This window comes from Podarcis tiliguerta (assembly GCF_965153285.1).
Source record: "Podarcis tiliguerta genome assembly, chromosome: 16".
Lineage (NCBI taxonomy): Eukaryota > Metazoa > Chordata > Lepidosauria > Squamata > Lacertidae > Podarcis > Podarcis tiliguerta.
In genome coordinates this window covers 14989804-15011143 of record NC_139549.1, presented here as the reverse complement: position 1 = coordinate 15011143, position 21340 = coordinate 14989804, and the positions used below count along the sequence as shown (strand labels likewise).

The 21340-nt window shown below is 46.9% G+C and overlaps 1 protein-coding gene across 1 annotated transcript; it reads right to left on the bottom strand.

Moving 5' to 3' along the window:
- Positions 1-1298: 1298 nt before the first annotated feature.
- LOC310666371 (solute carrier family 22 member 6-A-like) lies at positions 1299-16613 on the bottom strand. Its single transcript, XM_083417081.1, has 10 exons — positions 16169-16613; positions 12429-12532; positions 9801-9955; positions 8564-8732; positions 7740-7863; positions 6910-7025; positions 5591-5805; positions 4428-4536; positions 3086-3289; positions 1299-2189 (listed from the first exon to the last, which is right to left on the bottom strand). The coding sequence occupies exons 1-10, from the start codon at positions 16550-16552 to the stop codon at positions 2099-2101; spliced, it is 1671 nt and encodes a 556-aa protein (XP_083273207.1). The 5' UTR covers positions 16553-16613; the 3' UTR covers positions 1299-2098.
- Between the last annotated feature and the right edge of the window lie 4727 nt (positions 16614-21340).

Below are 21340 nucleotides of genomic sequence, written 5' to 3'. Positions count from 1 at the left end.
ATGGAGCCTCCTGCTGCCGCTGCGCTGCCGCCACACGATTTCTGTTCTCATCCTGAAGCAAAGTTCTTAATCCAAGGTACTATTTCTGGGTTAGCGGAGTCTGTAACCTGAAGCCCCTGTAACCCGAGGTACCACTGTATATATTAGTGAAAGTAACATACCAAAAGGCATTGTATTAGGGGACATTGCTTGGCAAAGATTTGTATATGAGGAAAAAATTGCACTGCAATGTTGATGAACTCTTTAGCAGGACTTTAAAAAAATAATTCACAAACTGTTTTGAAATGTGGAGAACTGAGCTTAAGAGTGTGTGGGGGGGGGGGACTGGGAGAAATTGAAATTGGTAGATGGAATTTTCCACCCCACTGATCTCATTTGCCCCTGCATCGCATTCCCACCATGCAAAGATGCCACCCCCTCTGCCCCTTCTCATGAGCAGTGACTGGGCTTCAGATAAGAGGTGGGGGAGCCTGAGCACCTCACTTTTGGATCTCTTAAAATTGGTTGGTAAGCAAGCAATGGAGTCCCCACTGAGACACTCGCAGCCTCAGTCACATGGCTGTGTAAGAGAGCCCTGCTGTTCCATAACGCAAGAGCGCAAGAAAACAAAGGGAAGGCAGAGGGGGGAGGAAGGAAGGGTGTTAACCGATCTGTGTGAAGTGCCTTGGAGCCTTTAAAAAAAACCCCACTGAGCCTTTTTTCCCCTTGCATTGCATTTCCGTCTCTGTAGTCTCCAAACCACCGGCCAAGAGCAACAGGGCCAGAGACTAAGCTGAACTGTGTTCTTATTTGTTCCAGGGCTTCATAAAGGACAAGCAGATCCTGGGAGGGAAGAAAATGAATGTGGAGGTGGCTGCTTAGGAAGCAACTTCCAGGTGGGAGGAGAGGCCCAGGTGGAAAGAGGTGGAAGGCAGGATTGGGCTCACTGTTTTGCAGGAGGGATTCAAGTGCATACTGGACGGCTCCAGGTTTGCACAGTTGAAGTGGATCAAAGTGCTCTGTTTCTTGGGCGCAACAAATCCATTGACAGAAACAAGAAGAAAATAATGAGACTTTTTACAGTGAGGAAAGGAATGGGGAAATGTGCTGGAACATGTGGGATAGACTGAATGATGAACAGGAATGAAAATCAAAACAGGATGAATGTTCAATGAAGAAAGACAATAGGAAAAAATAAGCACCCTTAGATGTACTGCTGGGTAAATGTTTTGTGGTTATTGTATTTGTATTTGTTTAAAAACCAATAAAAATTGTGTTGGGTTTTGTTGTGGTTTTTTAAAAAAGACTGGACAATGGGGTTCCTTCAGACAATTTGTTTATTCAGGATTTATCCCGACTTGCCTGCACAAAGCTTAAGCAGAGCTTAGATTATTGCAGATCTTTATTGCACATTCGTTATTATTTGTCCGCAGGGAGGTTATACAAGGTCCTGCATTCATCCCGATTTGCTGGCATGGCAGTTGTATGTCTTCCAGTAAATCATCTGTTCGTCCCACACTTTGCATTTCCCTGGCCACTGAATACACTTCAGCCACCATCTCATTAAAAGGCAAACAATATTCATTTCCTCTGCTAGCTCTCTTCGGCATCTCCTGTTAAGGCTGAGGGTGGGAGGAAGCCCTGCCCCATAGCTCTGCTGTTCTTCAGCGTAGGTCAGCCTTCACCAGCCTGGGTCATCCCCCCCCCCAATGTTTTGGACTCTGAATCACCCATTGCCCCTGGTCATTGGCTGTGCTGATGGGAGTTGGAGGTGTCCAGTTTGGCAAAGGCTGGTGTAGACAATACTGACCTAGTAGGATCTGGCTTGGTAAGAAGCAGCTTCCTATATTCCACCTCACATTTTAGAAATGAAGTTTCATCAGCCTGGAGGAAAGCAGGTCAAGAATGCAAGCAAAACAGCATCAGAGTCCAAATACCATCAAGTCCACCCATTATAGGAAGTCCAGATTTTTTGCCCCCTTGAGTGATGCCATCCAGTCTGTCTTTCTGAACACAGAGCACGGAGCATGCCAGACTTTTTCCAAAGGGTAAGATTAACCTCAAGCAGCAAGAACTGAACACCCCCCAAAGTCAGTCCACAAGCCATTCTCTCCTCTACTTAAACAGCATCCTTTGTGGTTTCAGGCTTGGTGACGTCAAGAAGGGCCTCCATTTGCTGTTGCTGCTTTGGGTCCTTCTGGGCCTGAGATCTGAACAAGACAGAAGGTCCATGAAATACAGTTTGCTACTCCCCCCCAATAATGATATAATGTTTGCCTGTGCAACTGACGGCACTTTGTAGATCAAATGGGGCAAACCCATAAGTAGGGGGTGCTGTGTGTGTGTGTAAGGTCCACAGCTCAGTGGTAGAGCATCTAGTGGAGTAAGAGCTGAAAATAATGCCAATGTATTTCACAACTGGCAACCCATGCACTCCTTCGGGAAACCAAAATGCTTGCACTACCAACCTTACTGTATGCTTGTGAAACATGGACCACTTATAAACACCATCTCCAACTCCTTGAAAGATTTCATCAACCGTGTCTCCAAAATTTTTTACATATCACTTGGAAAGACAGGTGAACTAATACCAGTATACTGGAAGAAGCAAACATCACCAGTATTGAAGCAATTCTTCAACATCAACTTCGTTGGACTGGTCATGTTGTTCAGATGCCTGATTATTGTCTTCCAAAGCAACTACTCTATTCCGAACTCAAAAACGGAAAGCGTAGTGCTGATGGTCAACAAAAGAGGTTTAAAGAAGGCAAATCTAAAAAAATGTAGTATAAACACAGACAATTGGGAAACACTGGCCTGTGAGTGCTCCAGCTGGAGAACAGCCTTTACCAAAGGTGCCGTGGACTTGGAAGATGCTTGAACTCAGCACATGATCAACTCCCACCCAGAAACCTATGTCCCCACTGTGGAACGATGTGTGGGTCCAGAATTGGCCTCCAAAGTCACCTATGGACACACCATTAAGACCATGTTCATGGAAGACAATCTTACTCAGCTACGAGTGATCGCCAAAGAAGAAGATAAGGCAGCTTCCCTTCCTCCTATGAGGAATGTTGGGAGGTGTCCTGGCGGCTTCAACGCTCACCTGTTCTCAACTTGCTCGATTGTTTCTGGCAGCGAGGCATTGCGGGTTTCTGGCAGGAAGATGGCAGCGATCCCAGACACCACGGGGGCAGTACCGTAGATCAGGTGCGGCAGGTAAGGGAGGTACTCACCGGATATCTTCACCAGGGGGGCTGATATGCCACCCAAGCGAGACAAGGTGTTGCCTAGACCCATGCCAGTCTGCCTGCAAGTCAAGAAGCAAAAGTATTATCCATACAGCTTAGTGGACCCATCCGGCATCCACAAAGGAGACACAGTAAATGCAGCCCCATTCCCTGTAACAGGAACTGGAAAACCCACACCCTTCAAGGTACACAGCAGAATAAAGGCTCAGTCCTCCCCCCCCCCTCGACAGGGGGTAGTTATCAGCCTTTTTTTAACCTTCAGAGCAGGTGTGATGTTATCATCTGCTCGAACACAGTATTAATGAGTCTTTCAAGTTTGCTTATGACGGTTTAGCCATAGACGAAGTTAGCAAATGAACCAAGTAACCAAACAGAGGCTGGCTACCCTTTTCTTTGATGGGGTTCCTGCTTCATGCTAGCAGTGCTTCTCTGCAAGATTACTTGCATTGCTACTTAAAAGCTAAAGGCTGCACTTCCGCTGGTTGTCGATCTTAGGTGAAAGCTCCTTGTATTTCAAAGCATGCAATCAGAAGAAAGTACCATTGAGGTTAGTGGAGCTTGCTCCTGCGAAACTATGCATAGGATTGCGGCCATCACTGATCCTAACAAATTGGGTAACTGCTGCTGTTGGGTGTGTGCATAATAATAACAGAGGGAATTTTTGGACTCTTGTGAAGTGTTTGGCTACAGTGAGCTCTTGCACCTCAAAATCTCCCATTCTAGTTTAGTGGGGGGCTTCTGCCCCAGAGGCTAATAGTGACCATCTCCCCAGACCACCCCCCTCACTGGCCTGGCTTCCCATCCTGAGTGCCTTTGCCTGGCTGGAATGTGTCCTTGGACTCTGTTAATGCCCCTGGCTTGCCTGGCAGAGAAGGTTGTGTGTGTAGAAGTTCACCTACCATGCAAAAGTGGGGGTGGGGATCACATTCATTGCTCCGCCCACTTTTACCTCTGGCTCCACCCACCACTGGCATGTGGCCCCCAGAAGATTTTCCAGAAGGGAATGTGGCCCCTGGTCTGAAAAAGCTTCCCTACCCCTAGAGGAAAAGGTTAGCACTGAAGAGGAGGAGGTGAGTAAGGGATATGAAAGGGCCACACCTCAATGCCATAGGTGTCCCCTGCTTTTTGAGGCCAATCTATTATTCAGCAGCCCCCTAGAAGAAGTGTCTCCCTCACACACCTATTCTCCTCACTTACCGGAGCACCGTTGGATAAAGTTCCCCAGTGTACAAATAGATGCAGTTGAATGCGGCAGCCAAACACCCCTTCCCGAAGACAGCCAAGGCAGCCCGTGTGGTGGGCATATCTGGGGGAAAGGAAGGGAAAGCTTGGTGATACATTAAGGGGTCTCCACTGGCCCATTTCCTGGAATGAAGCCTTGCACTCTTCTCTGTGACTGACAGAAGCTACGCTGGGAGGCAGCAGCTCTTTGTGCAGTCTTCCCTGGACCTATGTGGAGATGTGAGGGATTGAACCTGCGACTGTCTGCACTCTGGCATGGAGCTACAGGCCTCCGTCGCGCAGGCTGAATGAGGCCTTCCATTCCTCTCTATGCCCTGGAACTGGGATCATGGGTGGTCGTCAACTAATTTTTACGCAGAGCAGACTTAGTGAAATCCATGGGCCTACTCTGGGTGAAGAATTAGTTGCCTACCACCTAATGTCTCCTGCTTACCTGGTTGTTAGACGTGTGTATGTGTGGAAACTCCCAGCTTCTGTGTGGCTGGAATGCCACCTATTGTGAAATGGTAAGGGTCAGATCTGTTGCTCTGCCCCCACTTTGGGGTTGTAGCTAGTGGTAGAGCGTCTGCTTTGCATGTAGAAGGTCCCAGGTTCAATCCCTAATGGCATCCCCAGGTAGGACTGGGAAAGGTTGAAACCTTGAAGAGCCACCGCTGCTCAGTTTACTTAGTGTTGACATAGATGGAGCAATGATCTTACTTGGTGTAAGGTAGCTTCCTGTTGCTTCTGACCCACTGTTGTCTCTGGCTCTGCAAATGTGGCCCCCGGAATGCTGCCCAGAGAAGAATGCAGCCTTCCGGGTGAATAGGCTCCCCAACCCCTAACATCAGCCCTCAATTGACTCCAGATCCTTGCTGGAGCTACATGCTGGGTTGCCTCGATTCCTTTTCTGTATCCATTCTAAATCTACCCTTCTCCACGGGGAACTGTCTGAGGTCCTGAAGGTTCACACAATGTGCAACTTCAAGTCCAGAAGAGACCCCCGTTGTTCCTTCTCCAGGATAACACAGCACTTCTCCATTCCACACCATCCCTTGCCAATTGGCTTGATGTGGTATGCTCAGATAATTATTAGCACCACCCACACCTCTAGGCAGAAGAAGAACCTCCTCTCTGACCTTGTGGAACAAAGATGTTAGCCAGGATGGTCAGCCCTGCAAGGACGAGTGTGGCAGCTTGGGTGAACCGGCGCCCAATGTAACTGATGGTGAGGACTGAGATAAACTTGGCTGGGAAGTCAACCGCCCCAAAAACCAGCTGGATCAAGTAGATGTTGACGCCGAAGTGCTGGAGGTCCATGACCAGCCCATAATAGGCAAAACTGGTGGAGAACCTGGGGGTGGAAGAATGAGAGAGTTGGAAGGGAACTCAAGGATCATTTAGTCAGGGCACAGCCTGACCCCCTCCTCTGGCAATCTGCACAGAATCTTGCTTAATGGTTGCCATCAATTTGATTTTAATTAATTTTTATAATGAAAGGTTTTTAGAATGTTGGATTATTTTGATTGTTGTTAGCAGCCCTGAGCCCGGCTTTGGCTGGGGAGGGCGGGGTATAAATAAAATTTATTATTATTATTATTATTAGTCCAACCCCACGTCAAATGGCTCAGGACTGCAGTACCTCAAGGGCTGCCTCTCTCCATATGAACCTGCCCGGAACCTGAGATCATCTTCTGAGACCCTTCTTTGTGTGCCTCCTCCACGAGCGGTCTGGGAGCGGCAACACAAGAACAGGCCTTTTTTGCAGTGGCTCCCCCTTTGTGAAATGCTCCCCCAGGGAGGTTCAGCTGGCTCCTTCATTATACACCATTAGGTGGCTGGCGAAAACGTTCCTCTTTAACCAGGCCTTTAGCTGATTGACATCCAATGCTCTTTTAAAATGTGTGTGTATGGGTGTGTGTGTGTGTTATTGGGTTATTTTTGTTATGTATTTTGTGTTTTTATATTGCAGTTTTATGTTGTAACCACCCTGAGACCTGCGGTTATAGGGTGGTATACAAATTTAAGAATTCATAATCACCATTCTCATCCTAATGATCCTTGTTGTCGTTGGCTATGCTAGCTAGAAGCCTGGTGGAAGCTGGAGTCTAACAACACTTGGAGGGTGAAATTTTGGCTACCACTCTGGTAACGTACAGAAGGACATGGCTAGCTGGAATGATGAGCCAAGAATGCTCCACCCTCCAGCATTTTCTTTCAAGTCCCACTTCTGCCTATATCTGCAACTGTTAACTAACAACCACATTTCATGGTACTGACAGTGGGCTGGTGCAGGTTTTGAGAATTCTACCCCTGCCACTGCCAAGCATTCAATGTAATTTCATGATTTGCCCATAAGACTAGAGCCTTTCAGTGTGATTTTACACTACTAGAAACTGCACAGCAAAGGCAGGCTCCACTAATTGTGGAATTGCACATCTCTCCTGTCAGAACTCACCACACAAAGCAGAGGCAGCAAGAGATCCTGCGCATGGTTGGAGTCCGCACCAAGTCCACAATGGTATAGCTGGATTTCAGGGACGCCATTTCTTCCTTCATGTGGGATCTCAAGAGCTGGCAGGGAGGAAAAAAGAATTCTCTGGCTACTGGGCACAAGCAGGAAATATCTGGAAGGGGAACTGAGGTTTTGCTTCTCTCCACTCCCAGTTTTTATAAGTATCAGAGCTGGAAGGTTTGAAGGTATAGCAAGAAGATAGAAACCACGATGGGCTCTTGAATCTCTCTTGCCAGAATGAAATAGCTGGCCATTTCCCCTCTTTGCCTGCGCTAAGAGTTCTGTTAGCCAAATCTATTTTGCAGATTAAGGACACTTGCATTTGATTCCATTCTCATTTAAAGGCAAATCTACCTGATTCACATTTTCTGAAACAATATGTGAGCAAAAACATTGCCTTCCTTTGAATTTCACACCTCCAAATATTGCAATTCGCTTCTCCGGACAAGTAATTTGTACAAAAAATGCATAAGGTGTCCACAGAAATGCACACATTAGTGAAAATAGTTTACAAAAAAGCATTATTGAATGGGAAATTTATTTGCAAACAGTGCAAATCAGGTCAGTTCCAATCAAAATGCAAACCCAGCCAAATTTCTTCCCCATCCTTATCTCAGACTGGTCTACCACTCAAGGTTATTGTGGGGATAGAATTTTGGAGAGAATTGTGTACACAGCCTTGGTTTCCTTAGAGGAAAGGTCAGCTACAAATGTAATACATGAACAAGTTAGTTGGTGTGTGTGTGTGTGTGTGTCCGTCCTCCCAATTTCACCTCGACATTTAGCTTGTCACTGGCTTCAGGCTTCCCGTTCATCCTGGCTACCCTCTTCAGTTCCTTCACAGCCTGCTCTGGCTTCCCGACCAACACCAGCCAGCGGGCTGATTCAGAAAACCACCTGTTGGGTTGGGTGCAAGACAGTGAAGTAAGGAAAATAAAGATGAGGTACACATTCCAGAGTCAACAAGGGCCCCTCCAGACTGAGGGACATTTAGGCGAGGCGTCATGGCTATGGGAAAATGTGCCTTTTAGGTATCAGAGAAATCAGTAAGATTGGAGATATGGACTCTGCCCTAGTTCGGAAATGAGAAGGAGGGTGAAGCTGACAGCTAGCTATAAAAAAAAGTGTGAAATTCCTGCTTTCACCTGTGACCACAAACTGCCAGAACAGGAAAGTGCTGCCATATAGACGGTTTATTTTTGAGAACCTTTTCCTGTACCTTCTGCTTCATTTTGAGGAAGCAAATCTTATATTTCATACAATGGGACTATGCATTAAAAATCTTTTGAATTCTGCGTGTCGGCAGAGGACTCTCATAGGGTCTCTTTCTCAGGTACCCGAATAAAGAGCTAAGAGGAATCTGTGCATGGTTGTTTGTTTTTTTAATAAAGATAGGTGTGTTTGTATATAATTTGCCTATGTCAGGAGAAATTCACACTAAAATGCTGCAGAATCTTTACTGTAGAGATTGCAGACGGATGTGAACCAAAGACTGGGGGGGGGGGGGGAGGACAATGAGAAACTGAGAAGAACCCAACTTGACAGGTTTGCTCCTTCCCCTCCCCACCCGAACCCCACAGCTACGCAAAGACATTACCAGGAGTAGAGGAAGAAGATGAAATAGGGCAAGGAGACAGTCAGCTGCAGCCAGCGCCACTCTGGGATGAGGTAGGCCAACCCTGCCAGGATCATCTGTCCAATCGTGTAGGTCAAGCCGTTGTAGGTTGACAGCAAGGGCCGGGTCCTCGTGGGCGTCCATTCCACACCTGGTAGGGGGAGCAGGGAGAGAAACGGAAGCTGTGGGAGGCAGTCTGCCCCCTCCAGGTGACACCTTACTGGATTGTGGTGTTGCTATTCACTTCATGTACCTCAAGGGAAGAGAATCTCAGTCCCGGGGGGGCCAAATGTGGCCCTCCAGGCCCCTCTACCTAGTCCTTGGGACTCACCTCAGACTATTACCTCTGCAGCCACACTCATTTATCCTGAGTCAGTCCCCCACCCCACTTTTTGGCATGAGGATCACGTTTCCATACCCTCCAATACGACGTGGCCAAAATCTGGACACCATCTTCGGGGTCATGTGATGGGGAAAAGATCTTGTGAGATCTTGGCTCACAATCACAAGAGAGCAAGCTGCTGCTGCTGCTTCTTCTTCTTCTTCTTCTTCTTCTTCTTCTTCTTCTTCTTCTTCTTCTTCTTCTTCTTTTTCTTCTTCTTCATGGAATTTATAAACTACCCTATACCTGGAGATCTCAGGGCGGCTCACATAATAAAATGGCTGCCATGCTCTCACAGGAAAAACCCCCAGGATGTCCCGGTTTTTCCAGAGCAGTTGACAGGTATGCATTTCCTTCTGGGCAACCTTTCCTATTCTGTGACCCGCCCTGAGATCTTTTGACAAAGATTTAATAATTTGACAAAAATCTTTTGACAAAGATTTAAAAATTTAATAAATAGAAAATGATAAATAATAACCTCCTGGAACCCACATGCCATGGTGAGTGAGGCCAAAAGCAAAATCAGACACAGCCAGAAAAAGGCAAATCTTACCTTTCTACAGCAGCCTAGTTTCTACACACGTGATTTGCTTCTTTTATACTCGCTCACCCCCTCCCCCCCGTCCTCTATCCAGGCAAGCAAGAAGCCTTATCAGAGTTTGAGGACATGTTCCAGACAGGCAAAAACACTTACAGAGGGTGGGGGGCAGGTAGGATCAGTGAGGAGCACAGCCTGGGGAGAGTCCTGAGGGCCAGGCAGAGAGAACCGAAGGGCCACATTTCTGGCTTAAAGTGAGGAGTGAGTGTAAACAGGAAGGGGAGGGGAATCCAACTCACACAGAGAGAAGATATTGAGGACAGTGCCAGAGTAGGCCATCCCTGTCAGGAAGCGAAGGGCGCAGTAGGCGCTGAAGGTAGGGGAGAAGGCGGAGGCCGTCCCTGTGACAGCCAGTTGCAGGCAGGACCAGATGAGAATCAGCCGCCGTCCAAACCTGCGAGGTAGCAGAGGAAGGGAGAAGAGAGAAAGAAAGAGAGAGACTTTTGAGAAGCAACTCCTGACAGGGACATTGGAAGTTCCCTTAAAGGTAAAGGGGCCCCTGACCGTTCAGTCCAGTCATGGATGACTCTGGGGTTGCGGCGCTCATCTCGCTTTATTGGCCGAGGGAGCCGGCGTACAGCTTCCGGGTCATGTGGCCAGCATGACTAAGCCGATTCTGGTGAACCAGAGCAGAGCACGGAAACACCGTTTACCTTCCCACCGGAGCCGTACCTATTTATCTACTTGCACTGCGTGCTTTTGAACTGCTAGGTTGGCAGGAGCTGGGACCGAACAACAGGAGCTCACCCCGTCGTGGGGATTTGAACCGCCAACCTTCTGATCGGCAAGCCCTGGAAGGTCCCTTAGACAGCCTCAAAGGCTATGTCTGTCTAGCCCTTTTTCAGCTGGAGGGCTACATTTTCCCAAAGGCAATCATCCAGGGGCAACATGTCATTTGGCGTGTGTGACCAGAGGCAAAACCAGGAGCAGTAATGGATGCACAGCTGACCTTGGTACTTGTAGGCTCACATGCACACACATGTTTCTCTAGACTCTGTCTAGGCAAGCAAAGAGTCGTTATCAGAGTTCAGGCACACATGCCAGCCATCTCATACCACAAACACTCCATTATATTTTATTTTATTTATTTATTTGTCCCGCTTTTTTGTGCTATAGCATAAAAGTTCGCCTCCAGACAGCAACAGTGTGGCAACTATTAGGGAAGGTGGTAAAGCGACAGTCTAAGGCGAGGAATTTGCAAAAAAAGAGAAACTGATATTAATTAGAGACAAATCTGTGCAGCATGTAAAAGTGGATGAATTGGAATATATCTGAGAGAGTGGGAAACCAGTTTTTTGGGGGGGATGTTTTAAATTAATATTAAATTGGTTTTGATGTATTATAAATTAATCAGCAAAAATTTTTTAAAGCTGATGAGTGGACAGTCACCGCTAATGTGTTGCTATTGTGTCAATTACATCTCACAGGGCACGCCCTCCAAAGAAAACCCAACAGTCTTCTGTATCTGCGGCTTGAGGACATTGTGCCTGGTGCTGTCCAAGGTGCTGCCTTTGCCTTGATTTCGCCTGTGGGCCTCAAGCTCCCCCAGAACTGGGCACACGCAGAGCAAATGCTCCACCTCTGAGCTCCCTCACAGCATGACAGGCTGCTTCTCTGTCTGGCCTGGTGTTGTCTGCTCTGGTTGGCAGTAGCTACCCTAGTTCTCTGGGAACTCGGGCAGGAAAGGCTCTTTCCCGCTGCCTACTATTTGCGGACAGTTGCTGCCTGTCAGTGTATACAGTACTGAGCTAGATGGACCAATGGCTTCTTATATTTTCCTTGAACTGTGGGTGCTCAGCATCAAACTTGGGAGCTTCAGCATGGAATGCATGTGTCCTTCCACAGAGCCCTTAAATTGTGTGTGTGTGTGTGTGTGTGTGTGTGTGAAAAATGGGATTTGTATGCATTAAATAAAATATACATTATCAATAAAATTCGGAGTTTAAAACAAGATAACTTAAAAAAAACAGTTTAAAAACACAATAATTAATTTGATACATGTTAAAATACATGTCAACTTTGTGCTGTCTGGGTAGGCTTGTCTAAGCAAAAACAATTTCTAGCAGGCATCAAAAGCAGTATAGAATTCTGCAATTTAAGCATCCTTCACGGTTGAGTTTCTAAAACCATCACCAACAGTGGCTGAAATTCTAAAAGTTGGCTTTGAAAATGCCGTCACATTTCAGATGTGTGCAAAATTTAATTATGTGATGATAATGATGATGATTTTACAAAATGTTGAGACCACTAAACATCAACGGCTGTACCTACTCAGAGTAGGCCCATTCAAAGCAACAGCCCTACCTTAGTCATGCCCTTTAATTTCTGTGAGTCTACTCTGAGCAGCACTAACATTGGATACAACCTTATGATACCCTAGAAGTGCAAAAAATGAGAGAAATGCAGAATATAAAGCCAATAAAACACCATAAAAGCAAAATAAAACAAATAGCAGGCATATCTTCAATTCAATACTAGTGTAGCTCTGTGAAGGCATTTATTTATAGTCATTTAAACAATTTATATACTCTCTCTGTACACTGCTGGAGTCACCTCTAAAGTATGTTGTTAACAAGCAAGCTAAGGCTGCTCTGTCAATTGTAGAACGGCACTTTGTACATGCTCCATAGACACTTCTCAGCATCTCAGAGTCTCTAGAGAATTCCAGTAGTCCCAGAATATGGCCTAAGGGCACATCAGGTCATCACTCTGCTGAAGCTGAGCTGGTCTGGATCTGGTGTGTTTGCTTGGGTGAACACCTGGGAAACTTAAACACATCGCCTTGGCTTCCATGTTGGAAGGAAGGTGGGATAACCATTGAAATAACATAAATGAATGAAAACAAACAATCTGCTGACTCTCCTCACCTGTCTGAGAGGCCTCCATAGACAATTCCTCCCAGCAGCACGCCAGCCATGTAGAGGGACTGAGCCATCTGCTTCAAAGCTCGCGCAGAGCACACCAGGTCCCACTGCGGGAGGGGGCGGCAGAGAAGAGAAAACAAAACGATTCAGAAAAGGCTGGGTGGTGTTGAAGCTCTTCCCTCCTTAGTTAGACCACAAAGGCTAGTGACTTCAAGCCCTGCTTGTGGGCTTTCTCCAGGAGTCTGATTGGCCACCGTGAGAAGAAAGATGCCAGACTAGATGTATCTTTCAACTGATCTAGTGCGCTCCTTTGATGCTCTGATGTTGTGGCGTCTATCAACAACATTGAACTAGGGAAGATGGAGCAAGCTTGTTTTCTCCTGCTCTGGAGGGTAAGGATCTGAACCAATGGATTCAAGTTACAAGAAAGGAGATTCCAACTCAACATCAGGAGGAGCTTTCTGACAATAAGAGCAGTTTGACAGCAGAACAGACACCCTCAGGAGGTGGTGGGCTTCCTTGGAAGGCTTTTAAGCAGAGGTTGGGTGGCCATCTCTCGGAGATTCTTTAGCTGCAATTCCTGCATTGCAGGGGGTTGGACTAGAGGGCCCTCAGGGTCCTTTCCAACTCTATGGTTCTCTGATTATAGGGAAGCTAAATGGAGCCCCCACGAACAAGAGGTGTCTACCATTAATTACAGTGCAGGGAGGGATCAGCAAGAGGGAAGGGTATTTACCCCAGCAAATTATTTGTCAAAATTACAAATACCCAAATACAGGTGGTCATTTACCCTCGTTAGATTTAACGTGCTGCCATCTGCCTTATTGCAGGGCAGATTTGAGGGTAAACCATACATGGAATGAGTCTGCCCCTGCGGCTTGATAGAAGTAGAAACTGTGTCTCATGCCTTGTTACGCTGCCATTTCTACGGGATATACGCTCGGTATTTATCACCCCTGCTGTGCAAAAATATCCAGATGAATCTGAACTTCAATGTCTAAAATTCCTGGTAGAGGACAAGGATCCTGAGATCACGTTAAGGGTAGCCAAATTCTGTGCGATTGCCATAAAACTTAGGGAACAAGCTGTACTATCATAAGGTTTTAAATGATAATTTTAGGTTATATGTTAATGACCAAGTTTTAATTTATATATTTTTTTAACTGTTGCTATATCTGTATTGTACCTGTTATACCTAATTGCAAATTCAAATGTATCCCTATCGTTTTTTATGACTTCCTTGATATTGTATGTGGGCTGGAACTGGTCTGTGACCGAAATAATAAATTCATTCATTCAAAAAGGGAAGGGCTTTTGTCCTCATGCTGTGCTGGAAGCCTCCCAGAGTGGCTGGGGAAACCCAGCCAGATGGTGGGGTGTAAATTTATTATTATTATTATTATTATTATTATTATTATTTCCTTCTGAAGCCTGCTCCGATCCAGTAGGGTTCTCCTTAGACTTGTGACTACACAACATGAGGTGCTTCTAGCTTGCCTACCATAGGCATGGTGGGTAGACATATGCCTGCCAATTGAGATCTCAAGAAAGCTAAATTCTGCACCTACCTGGGACCCTACTCTGTGCTGGTGTGTGATGCAAACTTCAGCAGTCCATGATACACGCAAGCCCTGACCTCAAAATGCCTCTTGGTGTGCTTAGTAAAGGAACAGGCAACCTGCCTAAATTCCTGCAGCCCTTGATCTAAGAACGTAAGAGCACAATAGGAGCTTGAGCTGCTGGATCAGGCCAAAGGGGTCCCATCTAATCCAGTTCTCACAGTGGCTAACTAGCTGCCTCTGGGAAGCCCTGAGAGCAACAGTAACACCCTCTGCTCTTGCAATTTCTGGCAACTGGTAGAATAATAGAATTGTAGAGTTGGAAGAAACCACAAGTGTCATCTAGTCCAACCCCCTGCCGTGCAGGAGTCTTTTGCCCAACGTGGGGCTCAAACCCATGACCCTGAGATTAAGAGTCCAACGCTCTACCAGCTGAGCTATCCAGGAGAAGCATACCACCTATGAGCATGGAGGCAGAGCATAACCATCATGGCTGGTAGCCCCTGATAGACGTTACCTCCATGAATTTGTCTAAACCTCTTTTCAATCCATCCAAGTTGGGGGCCATCACCAATTCTTGTGGGGGGCGGGGCGGATTCCATAGTTCCAAATATGCACTGTGCAAAGAAGGACTTTCTTTTGTCAGTCCTGAATCTTAAGTGCCAAAAGCACTCTCTGTGGGTGATTGGAAAGATGGCAAGCACAATCTGTCCCTCTCAGAGCATCCTGCTGGATGGGAGGAAGATACAAAGAGAAGAGGACTTCAGAAAGGGAAAGACCGAAGAGGGGGCCACAGAAAGAGCAGGATGGTAGGAAAAGAGAAGAGGGGATAGAATCCTAGAACTGTAGAGTTGGAAGGGACCACAAAGCAAGGCTGGGCGATATCTGGTTTTCAACATTGTGTCATATCACCAGCTAAGCATCATGATATACCGATAGATCACTGAAATATACTCAGAGTCGCAAAGTGATTTCAGGAGGAAGGTAAAATGGGAGGCGTACGCTTCCCAGTCTCCAGATGCTGGGTTGAACGACGAGAAGCTGCTGTCGGTTGCCATTCTGAGTTCCTTGTGTCCCAGAGCTGAAGCCTGGATACACGGTGCGAGGCAGCAGTACGGCAGGTGGCGGTGCTGCGGTGCTGTGTGTGGCAGTCAGCTCAGCGGGATCCCATCCTCGTCGCCAGTGAAATATACTCAGAGTCGCAAAGTGATTTCATGCTCTTTATTCAGCTCATAGTGGTGAGGAGGAATGAATGAAAGTCCCCTCAAAGTATCTGCTTTATATACATTATTTACACAATGGGCTGCACATGATTGGCTAATTCTGGAATTCTACTGTAAGCCAATCAGGTTGTGGATTCACTTATATCTGGAGCATGATTGGGTGGTTCCTGCCAACCAATCATACTGCTGCATTGTTCTAGGACCAATCAGACTGCTGCATTCTGAATCCTATTGTTCTAGGACCAATCACACTGCTGCAATTTGGATCCTATTGTTCTAGGACCAATCAGACTGCTGCAGTTTGGATCCTATTCAACTCAGTACATAACAATCACGATGTCTGAAGTAAGCATGGAGCTATGGAGAGGCATTGGCTGGATTCATGTTTTTTCCTGAATCGTGCTTTTGCCAGCGCCTGCCCTTGTGACTCTCTGCCCCCTGGCAGGAGGCAGGGGAGAGCTGAGCCGGCAGAGATAACAGGGGCTGCAGGAATCGAGAAAAGCATTGCTGACTTCACAGTTTCCCCCACATTGTGATTTTTGCAGGGCACACACACACATATCATGATATGCGATAAGCTGCCGGGTCAAAAATTATGAAGCCGATATCACTTCAAATTGGTTTTGGATGATATAGTGATATATCTGCCACCCCTAACCACCAGAGTTATCTAGTCCAATCTCCTGCAATGCAGGAATCTTTTGCCCAAGGTGGGAATCGAACCCACAACCTTGAGATTAAGAATCTCATGCTCAACAAATGAGCTGCAGCCTGGTAGCCCCTCCCACTTCTGAAACTGGCCCCACCTCTTTCAGTGGCCTTGCCCATTACCACCATGTGGCCCCAAAGGGATCGCCTCAAAGGAAGCGTGGCCCTTGCATGGAGAAAAGACTGCTCACCCCTGACTTAGAACAACACCCACCAACTCAGCAGCCTGGCTCTGAGCAACGCTGGTCCTCACCTCGGTGACGATGGTGCTTGGGAAGACCGTCTTGTCGTACACCCACCCATCCTTGCATGTCTCCGTGTCCATCTCAGTCCAGTTCGCTATGGTGGCATTCAGGAGCTGCCCCTGGTGGTGGATGAAGCGGCGACATTGCTCGGGCTGTCCTTTCTCATCCATGGGGATGGAGACCTTGAGGAAATCCTCTGCTTCCAGGCTTTGGTTCCCAAAAGTGCCATTGGGGTGGTGGACCAAGCAGTGGTGGTCTGGGGTACCTGCAGTGAAGTTCTGCAGGATCATGTGACTGGCCATCATGAAAATGGGGAGGGACAACAAGACCACGTGGATGATCTGGAAGCGCCCCATGCTGCCAACGTGTTCCAGGAGCTCGGCAAAACCCATTGTGCCTGGCTGAAGAGCACGGTGCTGTGGTTTAAGATGCAGTTATCAGTTTATGACAAGTCTACCAGTCAGCGGCAACCAGAACCAGATGCCTGGCAATCAACACAGCAATGGGACTAGACACCCGTTGGCCACTAAGATGGCTCTTGGAGGCTGCCATAAAACCTTGACAAAACTGGAGGTTCCCGGCCTCCTTCAGAGGTGCGTTGGAATTTATCTCCTTGGATCACGAGATAAACATCTTTCCGACTCAGGGCAGTGTGGTACATCCCATGCGAGGAGCCTTCTTGATGGTGGCAACCTTTGCTGAGAGCCTCTCAAAGGGGCTGGGCTTTATTTCTGCCCCGTGACTCTCAACCTCCAACAAACTGGCTGAGGATGAAGCATCACTTGGGGGGCAATATTTAAAGTCCACCATCAATGCCCTGGTTAAAGGATGACAGCAGTTTGGTGGTGGTGGAGGGGGTCAGAGAGTGCTAAAAGGGGGAGAGTTGAGAGGAAACATCTGGGTTGTATTCTAGCACAAAGTGCGCCTGGGGCTCCTCTGACCCTGATTTCACGAGGCTGAGTGTATGATTCACACATCAATGTTAGGGATTAACTTTAACTGGGACTGATCCAGGCTGTCCTGAGAGCCACCCCTCAACTTGCCATTCCGGGGTATGGGCTGAAGTGACCCACAGACTTTGCAGCCCTGTAGCGATTAGGTGGCTGCTCTGGAAGTCATACCATACCTTCAATGCCCTCCCCACCAAGGCTCCCTCATTACATGACTCATTACACAACTCTCATTTTGACGGACATTCCAGGCTTTTAATGAGTCATAGAATCACAGAATTGTAGAGTTGGAAATGTTCCCGAGGGTCATCTAGTCCAACCCCCTGCAATGCAGGAATCTCAGCTAAAGCATCCATGACAGATGGCCATCCAACTTCTTCTTTAAAACCTCCAAGGAAGGAGAGTCCACCACCTTCTGAGGGAGTCCGTTCCACTGCCACTTACCATCAGAAAGTTCTTCCTAACATTTAGTCGGACTCTCTTTCTTGAATCCATTGGTTTGAGTCCTACCCTCCGGAGCAGCAAAAAACGGGCTTTCATGTATTACAAGCATAGGTATTGTGCCACTAGGCTGCATCTTTTCAACTCCTACTCAGAGTAGACCCACTGACATCAACAGACATGGCGGATTTAAGTCCATTAATTTTCAGTTCAGATCAGATTTAAATATAAATCTGCCTAAGAAACCTGCTAAACTGCATATAAATAGGCCCAGGGACTTTTGTTCTAGGTACCTTTTAAGTTGATTTGGGTGTGTGCGAAACTAAAAGGGTATAATGTTTGCCAGGTATAATGTTTTCTTCCAGTTACAGTGGTGCCTCGCAAGACGAAATTAATTCGTTCTGCGAGTTTTTTCGTCTTGTGAATTTTTCGTCTTGCGAAGCACGGATATGCATTGACAGTTTCCCATAGGAATGCATTGACTGTTTTAAGAAAAAGGCGCAAGACGTTTTCGTCTTGCAAAGCAAGCCCAAGGGAAATTCGTCTTGCGAAGCAACTCAAAAAACAAAAAACTCTTTCGTCTTGCGAGTTTTTTGTCTTGCGAGGCATTCGTCTTGCGAGGTACCACTGTACAAGCTTCACCTATCAGTTGCAGCAGAGCTCCTCTCCTGATCCTGGTGGTTTCCTTAGGCTTAAGACATAAATTTCTATTTTGAAAAGCTGTTCCCTCTCCCCCCGCCACCCTCTTTTTTCCCTTACAAGTTAAGCTAAGAGACTTAATTCCACTTTTAGCAGATGCTTGTCTGCATCATTTTTTTATTACTGGCTCACCGCGATGCCACAAAGGGGCTCCAGAAGCTCCCTCTTTCAACTCGTGCCGCTTCGTACATATCTATTTTCTCTTCATACACACTACAAATCCCTCTGATTTCCCCCTGGCATGGGGATTAAGTGAAGCACTTCACCTGTTGGGTTTCTGCCTGTCAAGCATCTGTGGAGGGCACAGGAGCCCTGCCAGGGAGATGAAGGGCCCCTGCAGCTTCATGACTCCACTTTCCTCATCTACTCTCCCCCTCATCTTGCTTCCTCAGCTTTCCTGAGGGGCTATTGTTTTATTGGGACGCGGGTGGCGCTGTGGGTTAAAGCCTCAGCGCCTAGGGCTTGCCGATTGAAAGGTCGGCGGTTCGAATCCCCGCGGCGGGGTGCACTCCCACTGTTCGGTCCCAGCGCCTGCCAACCTAGCAGTTCGAAAGCACCCCCGGGTGCAAGTAGATAAATAGGGACCGCTTACCAGCGGGAAGGTAAACGGTGTTTCCGTGTGCGGCTCTGGCTCGCCAGAGCAGCGATGTCACGCTGGCCACGTGACCCGGAAGTGTCTGCGGACAGCGCTGGCTCCTGGCCTATAGAGTGAGATGAGCACACAACCCTAGAGTCTGTCAAGACTGGCCCGTACGGGCAGGGGTACCTTTACCTTTATTGTTTTATTGCTCTTGTCCCTCTCTCCTTTTCCAGAGAGGCAAATTGCTAGACCTCAATCAGAAAAAACTGACTGAGTTGGGGCCGGAGGGAAAAGATGTGGGGAAATGCAGGTGGGGCAAGCTGACCTCCGCCTTGTGATTCTTGACAAATGCCCATTGGCTCCCTTCCCATATGCTCCCCTCTCCCTCTTCTCTTTCCTTTCACTTCATAGACAACATGAGAGGAAACTAAGGCAGGCCCAGGCCCTCCCCTCCCCTGACAGACATAAAATGGCCGCCTTATCCATTGCTATGGAGATGGGAGATGTAATGGCCCTCAGGGAAAGGAGGTTGCAGTTGGGAAGGAGACTCAAGAACTGGATCCAAATTTTGGAAAAGAGAAACAAACGTTTACTCTGTGTGGGTTTATTATTATTATTACTATTGCAATCCAACCCAGCAGTCCTGTTATCCTTCCTTCCTTCCATCCTTCCTTTAGCCACACAGGTGGCGTTGGACACAGGCCTTCAGAGCCGGCCTTTACAGTGCTTTATGTCAGAAAGGAGAAACCAGCTGGACAGTGTGTGCTTTTTAAAAAAACAACAGCGCTTCCTTTAAGGAAAAAGATTCCTGCTTTCTGCCAGTATTAACAGAAGCAAAGATCTTGGCCAGGCAGTATTTCTTACCCACCAACATTTCTCAGATTAAAACAGGGATGTGCTTGTAAAAAAGAAAACAAAAACTCTTATCTTAACTCAGGATTTATTTCTATGGTGCTGCAAGGCCACAGAAGGGGCCTGATTATTGCCACCTACTGGCCAGAATGCTATTTCTCCTGAGTTATAATTGTTTCTAAAGCCTGGTCTCTCGCAAAAACTTCCAAAAGATCTCTAGCACTGGATAAAGGTTTTGGTTTGGGAAGCGCATTGCAAAGTACGGGATGAACGAATGGTTAACAGGAAGACATGTAAACACCCTGCAAGCAAGTTAGGGTGAACACAGGACAAATGCTTATTGTTGTATTACTGCCCTGCAAACAAGTCAGAACAAATGCTCACTAAAGACCAGTCTAAGGGCCCCTTCAGACATCCTTTTTATTCTGCATTCATGATCATTTGTGCTCATGATGGTATATCAGGGCAGTTAGACATGTCCAATAGTTTTGCGGTAGACAAACAGCTTCATCTCCAATCAGTGCATGTCCTGTACCTTCCAGCTGAAATCCTGTAACTTTGTATAACATAAATGCCTAGGCCACTGGTGGGATGTTCCCCACTTTTGTTGTGCTGTCGTGCAGAAGTGCCCCTCCGGATAGCAGTAACACAATTTCTTGGAATGAAGGTGAGCAGAGACTGTGGTGTCTTTAGGCTATATGGTTTCATTTGCACATAACCTGAGCATTAGATGGAGGGGCTCACAGTATCCCCGCAAATATTCCTTCTCCCTTAGTCTCAGCTTTGTCCTGGATCTTTTAAAAAAAGCTCAACGATTTTGGGGTGTCCTGGTTTTTACTTATTGAAATATGGCAACCCTAGCTCAACAGATGACATTAAACTTCTGGCAGTCAAACAATGTATTTTGTGGTGTTATGTTCACCTGCTCTTCTGATGGCAGGGTGTGATCCTGCGTAGGGCTGAGTTTGGATGTTCACCCAAACTCAACAGGATCCCTCTTTCTTTGTGTCAGCTTGTGTGAAGGGGGGTCGATCCTGCTTAGCGCTAGGTCCTCGCTTTGTGCGGTGCTGTTGGTCAGGCTCTTTGGGAGCTACACAAAGCAGCATTGGGCTAGCCCCACCCTTTCGGTCAAGCTCTGCCGTTACTTATGGCTTGCCCCAAATTTCCTCATGAGCCAAATGGGGAAGCCTGGTGGGCCAAGGCTGGCCCATGGGTTGGAGGTATCTAGGGATACAAAAATTCACCTCAGGAGCTGAAGGCCTCTTGCCTTGCCTCAGGCAACAATACAACTCCAGTAAAGGTTAAAGGCAGGTCTGAACACAAAGTGTGAATGAGTTTTAACATAATATTTCAACAAGCACCACTAACACAAAGAATAATGTCCTGATGGGAAATGTAATTGTGCTGAAATAAAATGCAGAAGCAGGAACAGTTGCAGAAGTACTTGTGTCAGTTGGCAGCTTTGTTATTGTTGAATGTGAGACTAGGAAATTGGAAAGAAAGCAGTTAGCCAATATGATATTCATTAGTATGAAATCTTTTTAAAGGTGGGGACTTCTGTGACATTTGTCTTCCCTGCAAATGATAAAAATTGGGTGGAAAACAGACAAATCACATGGGTATTGCCATAGCTAAGTGTAAATTGCCACAGGCATTGA